The sequence below is a fragment of the Rhea americana genome, unplaced genomic scaffold (genome assembly GCF_003343005.1).
Source record: "Rhea americana isolate MKP2758 unplaced genomic scaffold, rheAme1 scaffold_21, whole genome shotgun sequence".
Taxonomy (NCBI): domain Eukaryota; kingdom Metazoa; phylum Chordata; class Aves; order Rheiformes; family Rheidae; genus Rhea; species Rhea americana.
Window position 1 is genome coordinate 1,567,111 of NW_028186258.1, and position 10,545 is coordinate 1,577,655.

General features: G+C 55.1%; 1 protein-coding gene across 6 annotated transcripts in view; it reads right to left on the bottom strand.

Moving 5' to 3' along the window:
• Positions 1-10,067, bottom strand: part of ITGB4 (integrin subunit beta 4) — a 33,408-nt gene extending 23,341 nt beyond the window's left edge. For 4 of the 6 annotated variants that reach the window (XM_085304505.1, XM_085304502.1, XM_085304507.1 and 1 more), the window contains exons 1-9: positions 4,798-4,900; positions 4,395-4,477; positions 3,776-3,877; positions 3,125-3,329; positions 2,474-2,570; positions 1,767-1,938; positions 782-1,045; positions 334-423; positions 38-160 (exon numbers count right to left, since the gene is read on the bottom strand). In XM_085304505.1, coding sequence (XP_085160631.1) covers positions 38-160; positions 334-423; positions 782-1,045; positions 1,767-1,938; positions 2,474-2,570; positions 3,125-3,329; positions 3,776-3,877; positions 4,395-4,477; positions 4,798-4,900 — 1,239 coding nt within the window. Of the gene's footprint in view, positions 1-37; positions 161-333; positions 424-781; positions 1,046-1,766; positions 1,939-2,473; positions 2,571-3,124; positions 3,330-3,775; positions 3,878-4,394; positions 4,478-4,797; positions 4,901-9,492; positions 9,555-10,039 lie in introns of those variants that run through there. The other 2 variants (XM_085304503.1, XM_085304504.1) reach the window with 2 other exon arrangements.
• Positions 10,068-10,545: the final 478 nt, after the last annotated feature.

A 10,545-nucleotide genomic window follows, 5' to 3' on the forward strand; every position in this document is an offset into this window, starting at 1 on the left:
CACACACCTCTCCTACAGGGCAGCCACGGGGACTTACCACTTCGCCTCGGGTGATATGGAAGGAGCCAGATTCTGTCTTTTCATACATGGTGGAGGTGAACTCTGTCTTCATGGCTTTGGGAACAAAGTCAGCCCGGATGTCCATCTTGGAGCGGATGCGCTATGTGGGCAGAAGGCAATCACTGCATTGATTTTCAGCTGTATCCTTGCAACCACCCCCATGCCCTGCCCCAGAGGAGTCATATACTGCATCTCCTCCACTTTCCTTGGCAGGAGGCTCCTACCCACCATTCACCCTGGGAGTGAGACCAAGGCCCCAGAGAGCACTGTTACCTCAAAGGCTGTGCGAAGCAGCTCCACGATGTTGGAAGAGTCCTCCTGGAGCACTCCAATTTCAGAGATGGGGAAGTACTTGTGTAGTTTCTGCACAGAGAAAGGAGCCTACTGAACCACAGCAACACAGTAACAGGTCCAGAAGCTGAGCTGCAGCACGTGCCGAGCATCTACAATGTCCACCAATGCTGAGGGGAGCCCTGAATGCCCAGTTGTGCGGTTCTCTATACGTAAGCTTGGAGGGATTAGACCAATCATATCATATTCCTTATCTGCTCCAGCCTGGAAGGAGCTGGAGTGAGCAGGATTAGACACCAACGCAGGCCCAGAGGCACTGGAGAATGACCAGGGCTCCTCTGCTTCCTTATACCTAAGCTGCAGGCAGAGGAGGAAGGGTCCTGGAGGAAAGTAAGCCCATATGGCTCCCGTACGACCAAGTTCTCCTCACCTCATAGTAGCTGTAGGAATGGTTTGTGACAGCAAAAATGGGGATAATGTTCTGCTGTCCCAACAGGCGCACCAGGGTTGGCACTGAAGGATAATCCTGCTTGGTGTCATATCTGTAGGTGCCATCAGGATCCAGATGACACTGCTCATCATTCCTCCTCAGAATCCCTGCCAGAACGTTGGTGCCATCAGCTTCATAGTGAAAGGCAGATTCAGTGGAAAACACGAGCAAGTGAGTGCTGTCCTTCCTCCAGCCGATCTTATCCTACCACCAGGAAGGAGGAGAAGGGACCTTTATCTCTGTGTCCACCAAAACACTGCACAAAACTTGCACTCATTGGCAGACCAGTACTGGCTGAACTGGGGTCTTTGGGAAAACCAAAGGGCAACTCTCATCACCTCAGTCAGCTACATGTGGTCTTCGGAATCCAAGCCAGTAGGTGTCTGTTCCCACCATCTATGACCCAGGGCATATGATGTCTACTTGGCTAGACAGTGTCAGGTACATACACATAAAGCAGACAAGACCTTGCTTTTCTGGGCACGTTTGGAGCTGTGCTCATGCATTTATATGTCTCCCTCAGCCAACCAGACAAGCTCAAGTGGGCAGTTTTCCAAGGAGTGGAATTTCACCACGGCAGGCACAAAGGGGGACAGTACAGAGGCAACTGTTAGCTCCTGTGCTGGGGATTAAATACCAGAGAGATAAACACATGTCTGGTGTGAGATCTAGGAAGAACTGGGAACACAGAACAGCTTAGCACCAGTAGCAGGAGCAGCAAGCTCGAGAGGCAAGAACAGACTGTGGCTGAATCTGAAATCTGTGCTCGTTGACTGTGTCATCAGCTGCTCAACGTGCTCCCTCTCTCTTCCACTCATTACCACACTAGTGTTGTTCCATTTATTACCCACAATCAAGCAGATCTATCCTCTAACCCTCTCCATCACCACACACACACAGCTCCTCCTTCCCCGGACACAGTCACCTTGCAAACAGCTGTCTGCAGGATGGCATCAAAGCCTCCTTCTGGGGCATCCAGGTTGCCAGAGATGCGTTCCTTCCTGAGCTCCTTGCTGAAGTAGTCAATGTTGCTGGTCAGGCGGATGACATTCTTGAAGGAGAAGGGGGAATCAGCATTGTTCCAGGGCTCACGCAGCCTAGAAGAGAAAAGGAGAGCAGGGCTTTTGCATGGGGCAGTTCTCATTGCAAAGGGATGCTCCATCAACCCAAGCAGGGCACTGCTTGTCCATGGGCAGCTCCTAGCGCAGAACTGCACCTCTCTTGGGGTACCTCTTCCACCCCAAGCTCCCTAGATCCTAGGAGAGAAAGGGTGGAGATTATTCTTGGAAAGATTGATCAAAGGAAGACAAAGTTGAGATGACAAATCAGTGGCCCTGAGAGGAAAGATGAGAGTGATAGAAGGGATAAGGGCAGAGACGAAGGTGAAGGAATGATGTGCAATCTGTTGTGACATGAAGCTTGAGGAGGACACTGCTGATATTGGCACTGTGTTATAGCAAGCCCTGAGTGCAGAGCAAGGAGGTCAGAATGCAGAGATTGCAACAAAGAGCGAGAGCTAGACACTCTTGCACTGCAGACAGAAGACCAGGAGAGAAATAAAAGGTACCTGAGGTACTTGCCCTCCCCACTCTGCTCCCAGCCCATCCCTGTGGCCCCATCAGCCTCACTCACTTCTCAGGTCTCATGTCTGTCTGAGGGGATGAGACTTTGTCCACAAACTTGCCAAATCCGATGGTGTAATTGCTGGTCAGGGCTTGCAGGAATTTCGCTGGGAGGAGGGGAAAGGAGGGAGGAATAGACATGTGAATAAAGAGATGCCTGCAACATTGCTGTTCCAGGCAAAGATTACCTTTCTTGGTTTCTTTATTGGCTCATCAGGTCTTAGACAAGACTTCCAAACTGTTAGCTTTTAAGCTTTGGGGGGTTGGGTTTGGGGTTTTTTTTTGGTGGAAACCCACACCACCTAGCCTTCATTCATTCCTGTCCAACTGATGCTTCTCCTACAGCACAAATCACCTCTATGGGCTCAAGATGCCAAAGCTACTGCACAAAACAGCTGTGCGGGGCACGAGCACTCACACTTGGCTGAATAGGAGACAGGACACATGATGAGCCCTGCAAGACCAGGGGCCATATCCCATGTTGGGAGAGACCTGCACAAAGCAGCAATAATAAAACGCATGATTAAAACAGGCACCTTTTGGCCCTTTGCTTGGCTTTCTCCAGTGCTGGCAAAAATTCACAACCCTAGGCAAGAGAGAGTCACCCACCTTCATAAGTGCAGCGTCTGGCTACCCCCTCTTCTCCCAGCCCTCGTCTCACCTAGCTTTTGGCCCATGCTTTTGAGGTTGTCCAGATCATCTGACATAGAGTAGGAGAAGTCCATGAGGATGTAGAGATCCACAGGGCTCTCGAGGGGCTGAAAGACATCCATGTCGAAGTTCATCTCCTCCCCAGCTCGCAGCCGCATGAACATGCTCTGGGGGGACACCTCAGTTCTCCTCTGGGACTTGCTGATAGTGATATTCTGTGAAGAAAGAGCATCGTGAAGTAAACAGACTCCATCTCCTGCGCGCATGCAATGAGAAGGTGGCAAGGAGCAGGGGAATGGGAAGCCATGGATGACTGCACATCCTTTCTTCATGTAAGCTGGAGACTGGCTGCTGAGCCAGCCTCCCCCACATCCAAGTCCTCCCAGCTGGCTACCTCCACCTCCTCCAGACCTTGGCATTTTGCGAACATCTGTTTCATTTGAAAAGTCATCCCATCTACAGTGACTAGAGCTGGTTGTGGACAAGTTCCCCCAGCTGGCAAAGTGAGAGCACTGTTTTTGAGTAGGCCCTACGTAAAAAAGTGGTGTGTAGTTTGTATTTTCCCTGTACAAGAGTACAGAGGATGAAGGTCTCGAAGGATATGGGAAAGAGAAGGACCCTTCAGAAGAAGTGGAACAATGAATCTCTACCTAGCACCTACCTGCAGAGTCCTCATCTCGCCTCTCATGTACACAATGCTGGCCTCCTTGCAGCCATATCGCAGCAAATTCTCCCGCAAGTCGCAGCGAGGCTCTTCGAAATCCTGCAGCAACAGGGGAAGCATAAGAAGAGGCCACATCACTTGTCAGAAAGCTGGGTCCTCTTTCCAGATAGTTAGATCTGGTGAGCCTTTGGAAGCAGGAGAGCAGCGGGCAGATGGGGATGAACCTAGCGCAGAACCAATGCCACCTTGGGCGCCAGGGAAACGCTACAACCAGTGAGTCACGGGGTCTTCCGGGGCAAGACCCTCCCACCTTGCTTGGCACACACCTTCCCCCAGGAGCTTCAGATTTGTCAAGCAGGCATTTTCTGACAAATCCCTGTATTTCTGGAAGTTTGCCCTGGACTCCCCTTCCTCTCCATTTGCCAGCATAGGCTGCTTGAGCCAAAGGAAATCTGTGTCTTAAGAGCTTTCAGTCTTGTATAGAGGAGTTCGAGTCAGCAGCTGACTCTGCATTCAAGTTTCTCTCCAGGATTTCAACTGGAGTGTCCGGATCTCTGTTCACAGAGTGTGAAATCAGCCTAGAAGCAGAGTCCCATGCTCCCCTGTAAGCTCTCACCTCATCCGTGCAGAAGGAGCAGTCTTTGTCCACGCGGACACACTCTGTGCAGCTCTTAGCCCGGGACGACACGCATCGGTTATCTAGGGAGAAGGCAGAAGCCTGAGGAACGCAGGAATTGAGTGGGTTGTAGAAGGGCACAAGAAGGGCAAATCCTGTTCCTTTCAAAGTTGGTGGGAATTTTGCACGGGTGTTTAGTGGCAGATGGGTACAGAACAGCAGCTGGGTACGTGAGAGAGGTGTCCCAGCTGCCAGGGAGCTAACAGACAAGAAGGGCACACAGCAGCTCTAATAGGGACTTATTCACATGAAGACCTTGATCTTCTGGAGCCAAGGTAGGGTTTATACAGTCCCAGAGGGAGTACGTGGAGATCTTGGACAGACATATAAGGGCCACACTCACTTTTGTTCCTTTGGCAGAGGCCTGTAGTGCAGAGCAGGGACAAGAGGAGCAGCCCAGCACACACCCTTGGCAGCACATCCATCCTCTTCCTCCTGAAACACATCCATCAGCAACATCACGGTTAGCTCCAGCCACGGCCAGTGGTGTCAAACCACCAGTCTCCTGTGGGAACTGCGACAGGCACAGAAGCACAGGCTGCTCCCTGGCAGAGCCCAGCACCATCCTCACGCGACCTCATGAGCAGCGACCAGGTTGAGACTTTCCTTTTCCTGGTAGCTTAAAGCAAAGCAGAGAAGAAAAATAAGGCAACTGTCTGCACCTCACCCCCAAACCAAAACAGACTCCTCCTTTGGCTGTTTCCTATCACACTAGGAATTTCCAGGATGGTTGAACCAACAATAAATAGAGGGTGAGGCCCTGGGAAGTGCCCGACAGGGAGCTTCGGGCTGCCTGGAGCCGCTGAATGAGTCTGTGGTTTGAGAGTCTGTCACTCTTCTCGCTGCATCAGAGGTGGCAGAACCCCTTGCAAGGAGCCGGAGGCAAAATCCTAAATAGAGGGACCCATTTTCCCTGCAACCGCACTTCCACCAGTGATTTATTATCTGGCCATCAGAAAGCTCTCAGCATTGGTCTGATCTCTACATTTGGACCTGGTAAATGGGACAGACAAAATTGTAACGTGAGCTCTGCAGCCACCTGGCTGAGGGTACTTGGCTCCTCACCACAGCAGAGAAATTGGAATATTCCAGGCAAAATATCTGGTCTAAAGACAATTTTAAAGCATCTCTTTCATGGAAGATACAACTGTAAAACACAAGCTACAGATAGATTCTCCAATAGCTTCTTCCTCTGTTCACCCTGATGCTTCCAACCATTGCCCTACAAGCCATCAACCTCGTTGTATTTAACAGGGTAATTTCCCCCACGCAGGCCGTGGTGGTGCCCAGAGCGCTGCCGGCTGCCCGTCCGCTCAGCCAGGCTGCAGGCAATGCTGATGCTTTGTGCAAAAAGCACGCAAACAATCACCTCCCTGTTTCCACGTTTCCTCTGGAAGGGAAAATTTCACTTCCACACTGGAAAAACTGCAGCACTTTGGTTGGATTTTCATGACAACAACAACAACAAAAAAGCTGCTCAGCTGTACAGGTCACGAGCTGCTCCTGACTGCCTGAAACCACCCCAGCCCTTCCTGAGCACACACGTGCTCCAGCACTCCCGCCTGCTTCGTCCCATCCACCCCCCGCCTCTACCTTAGCCCAGTCAACAGACCTGCTCCAGGCAGGGCAGATGGGCAGGGTGGACGCGCGGTGGCAGGCAGAGCCGTTGGGCAGGCAGGTGAAGGGGAAAGCCTCCCCGAAATGGTTTGACTCACGCTCAGTACTTGGGTTTGGTTGCTGGGGAGCAAAACTGGGGAGTTTCTGAAGTTAAACTTTGTGCCGGTAGCATTCACCTCCTCACCTGGAGGCTTCCGGAGCAGATGCAGAAAAGCCCCCGTCCCACCAAACCGGGTTGGGATGCTCCAGCCCTACGGGCTCACTCATCCACATGGCTTTCGGGGTTTGGTGTGGTTTTAGCCAGCACCAAGCAGTCCCTGCGCCCAGGCCAGGCCCAGCCCACGGAGGGGAGAGACACAGCAGCCTTTTGTTGCACTCAGTCCCACAAAACACCCGACGCCTCAGCACCTTCCGGTTTGCCAGGGTTTGGGCTGTCAGCGAGCTGTCAGGGTTGAGGAATTCCCCTGGCCTCGCTTCTCCTTCCCTCCAAGGAAAAGCGCCTGGGATGGAGAGCAGAGACAGGACAGTTCGAAACCAGCAGCACACCCCTCAAGCACATCTGTCCTCTCCACCTGAAGCCAGAAAGTCAAAAAGACCTCCCCAGCATTCATACTGACCCACCTGAAAGCACCAGATCTGCTTAGGAGCAGGAGACAACCAGACACAGGCAGCAGCATGCCAGAGGGCATAAACTGCCCTGGAAAATTCAGAGCCCCAAACCCATCAGCTTGGCGCTCAAGCACGTGAGCACAGTGCTCAGCGTGGGCTGTGAAACCAGGGGAGATGTTCAGGCCTGCAGCTCGCCCCAGGCACAACTTGCAGAGCCCAAACTTGGCACCAGAGCAGCCCAGAGTGCTGGGGCAGGGTGCTGAGGTGCCCCTGCACAGATTGCAGCCTTGCCCCCTCTGCGAGGGATTGCCAGACACCCCCCCCCCCCGCCTTCCTGAAGTTACAAATCATCGGGGTCCTTATTCTTCTCCTCAGCCTCATCTTGCCGAAGCACCCTTCCAGGCTCCCCCGCAACCCAGCGCCGATCCCAGAGGACGCATGGCCAGCAACGTGGGTTGTGTTGGCTGCCTCTGCTCCCAGGACCACAAGTACAGCTCAAGCCACAGTCTGAATTTTTAACTGCCCCAAACCAGCCTAGGCAAAGAGGAGGTTAAGCAGGAACATGTTTCACAAGGAGCCCTGGCAGCCCTCTGCAGATGGCCAAGTTTGCGGAGGAATCCCCGGAGAGTGATAACCCCAAGCACCAGTTCAGGCTAAAGCCCATCTTTCTGGAGAGCAGCTCTGCAGAGAAGGACCTGGGGGTCCCGGTGGACATCAGGTTGAGCATGAGTCATCAATATGCCCTCAAAGAAGGCCGATGGCATCCCGGGGTGCATCAAGACCACCATTGCTAGCAGGTTGAGGGAGGTGATCTTTTACCTCTACTCAGCCCTGGTGATGCCACATCTGGAGCGTAGTGTCCAGTTCTGGGCTTACCAGTAAGAGAGAGACAAGGAGTTACTGGAACACATCCACTGAAGGACCACAGAGATGATTAAGGGACTGGAACATTTCTTGTATGAGGAGAGGCGGAGAGATTTGGGACTGTTTAGCCTAGAGAAGAGAAGGCTCAGGAGAATCTTATCCATGTTTATAAATATCTGCAGAGAGGGCGTATGGAGGACAGGGCCTGACTCTTCTCAGTGGTGCCCAGTGACACCGCAAGAGCCAACAGACACAACCTGAAATGGAGGAAATCCCACTTGAATGCAAAAAAAACCCCCTTCTTCACTGTGAGGGTGGTTGAACATCGGAACAGGCTGTCCAGAGAGGTTGTGGAGTCTCCTTCCTTGGAGATACTCAAAACCCAACCAGATGTGGTCCTAGGCAACCTGCCCTGGCTGATCCTGGTGGAGCAGTGGGGGTTGGACCAGGTGCTCTCCATAGGTCCCTGCCATCTCCCATTCCTCTGTGACTCTGTAAGCCTGTCTGCTCACCAGGACTCTCACAGGCTGTTCTCCACTGCTCTCTCTCCCCAAAAAGCTCTGGTCTCCAGAAAGTTTTGGCAACTGGATGCTCCAGAAATGCTTTGTCCAAGCTCCCAGGGGAGCATTAGACTCCTGCAGCTCCTGCACCTCCCCTCCACGTTTGGATGTCAAGGACTGTGCATGGTGCTGCTAACACCAAGGTCACAGGTTCAGTCCCCATATGGGCTACACTGAGGGCTGGACTAGATGATCTCCAGAGGTCCCTTCCAACCGCACCACTCTATCATTCTAAGAGTGCATTAGGACTAAGCGCAACGGAGCCAATACCATGTGCACCAGGGACTGACATATTGCTAAACAGGAGGGATCCGGGCCCACCGCAGTGCAGCAGCCTCGCCGGCCGTGGGCTCCCATGCGCGCTGAGCTGCAAGCGCGGGGATCAGTGCCATAATCCACACTCTCATCCCACCCGGCTACTCCCTCCGTGGCACACGCAGGGGTGCAGAGCTCACAGGCGCCACGCTCCAAAACTCAAAAATTACCAAGACAGATCCCCGCAGCAATATCAACCATTTGGCCCAAAAGGTCAAGGTTCTCCCTCCTTCCTCTCTCTGTTTGGAGACTCGTGTGCAACAAGCATCACAATTTGCTGTTTACTGGGAGAAGCGGGACCTCGACGCCCAGCTGCCGACGGAGCTGAGGACCCCGACCCGCAGCTCCCGCTGTCCCCGCGTGGGATGAAGCGCAGCGGGCAACGTGCAGCCCAAGACCGGAGCGGAGACCCGCAGGGAGGTCCCGGCCGGGCAGGGGCCGGCCAACACCCGCCGTGCCGGCAGCGGGCTGTCCGGCGCCGCGCAGCGCGAGCGACACCTCCCAGCCCACTGCCGAGCGCCGCGATCGCTGCTGAACGTAAAGCCGGATTCAGCTTCGTTCCTCTGCCCTCCGGACCCGCAAAACGGAGAACCGCCGGGAGCCCGCAGGGAAGTCGGGATCCTGCTGCGCGGCGGCTGCCCGAATTCCTGCACGGCCGCTGCCTCGAGGTGCCGCCGGCGCCGTCCTGCCCCGTTCCCGGCCGAGCTCCCCTCCCCTGACCCCACGGCTCCCCTTTCCCTGCCTGCCCTCCGCGCGCCGCCGTCCAACCCCCTCTCCCGCGCCCAGCTCGCGCCCGTCAGCCCCTCGCGCAGACCCCACCGCCGCACGCTCGCCTTTATCCCCCCTTCCGCTCTCTTACGCGCCGCACCGCAGACTCGCGAGCTGGAAAGCGCGAAGCAGCGTTTGCGGTTCAGCAAACCACCGGTCTTTCTGAGCCCAGTCCGCGCTCGGCCTTTTTCTCCCCGGGTTCAACCCTCCTCCTTTGCCCCGAGCGACACCCGCGTTTCGTGGAGATTGCGCCTGGCAGCCCGTTTCACAAAACGGCCGCTGTGTTTTCGCTGGGCCAGACCCACCTGCGGCTCTGAAGGCTTCAGGCGGCTTTAAACGTAAAGTCAAACAGTTTCCTCCATGCCAGTTCCAGTGCAATTCCCCAGGAAGCGGGGCGGACGGCGGGGGGGAGGAAAGCGAACCTTCCTAATCTGTAACAAACTGTCCCCTAAAGCCAGGGCGCAGCGGAGGGCTGCTCCCCGCGGGCTCTGCTCCGTGCTGCCCAGTATCCCCCGCGTGGGCGTTACGGGCACGGTCCCCCCTCGCCCTGTTGTGTCAGACAAAGCAACTGAAAAAAAAAAAAAAAAAAAAAGAAAAGAAAAGAAAATCCTGCACAGCTCTGCAAAACAAAACCATCCAGCCACGAGCACTGCCGCTCCCGAGCAGCAGAAAGGCAGGAGAAAGCGTGCAACAGCTCAAACGAGGGGGAAGAGGGAGGGAAAAAAAAAAAAAAAAAAGGAAACCCGCCGAGCCCACCTTGCCCCGCGCCGTGCCGAGCCCCCGGGGGGATCAGCGGGGCGACGGGGAAGCGGGCCTGACGCGGCAGAGCGCAGATGAATTAATTCCACAAACCTCGTTAGCGCTGCGGCCGATTCAGCGTCCAAATCCTCTGCAACGAGCCGAATAACAGTCACCCACGCGGCCAGCCAAGAAATTCTTCCGAAGGCAAAGAGGGAATTCGCTGCTTCGCAGCCGCTAGCTGATTTCCAGGCTTGGCCTTTTCTTTTCTTTTTTTTCCCCCCTTTTTTTCCCCCTCCTATTTTCTGCCCCCTCTGGCTCTGTTCCGGTTAAGCGCCAGCGCCGGAGCCCCGGGGCAGGGCCGGCAGCCCGCGGCCCGACGCTCCGCCGCGGCGGTTTCTGCGCCCGCCGGTCCAACGCCGACGTCGCCCCGACGTCCTCCCGCCGCGGCGCGGCCCGGGGAGCCCCGCGAAGGCGCCGGGACGCGACGGGGCGACGCGCGATCGGAGCCGCCGGCCCAGGTGAGGAAGAGCTTTATCCCCGCCGCCGCGGAGGAAGGAGGAGGAGGAGGAGGAGGAGGAGGAGGAGGAGGAGGGTGCCGGTGACTCAGGGCGCGGGGC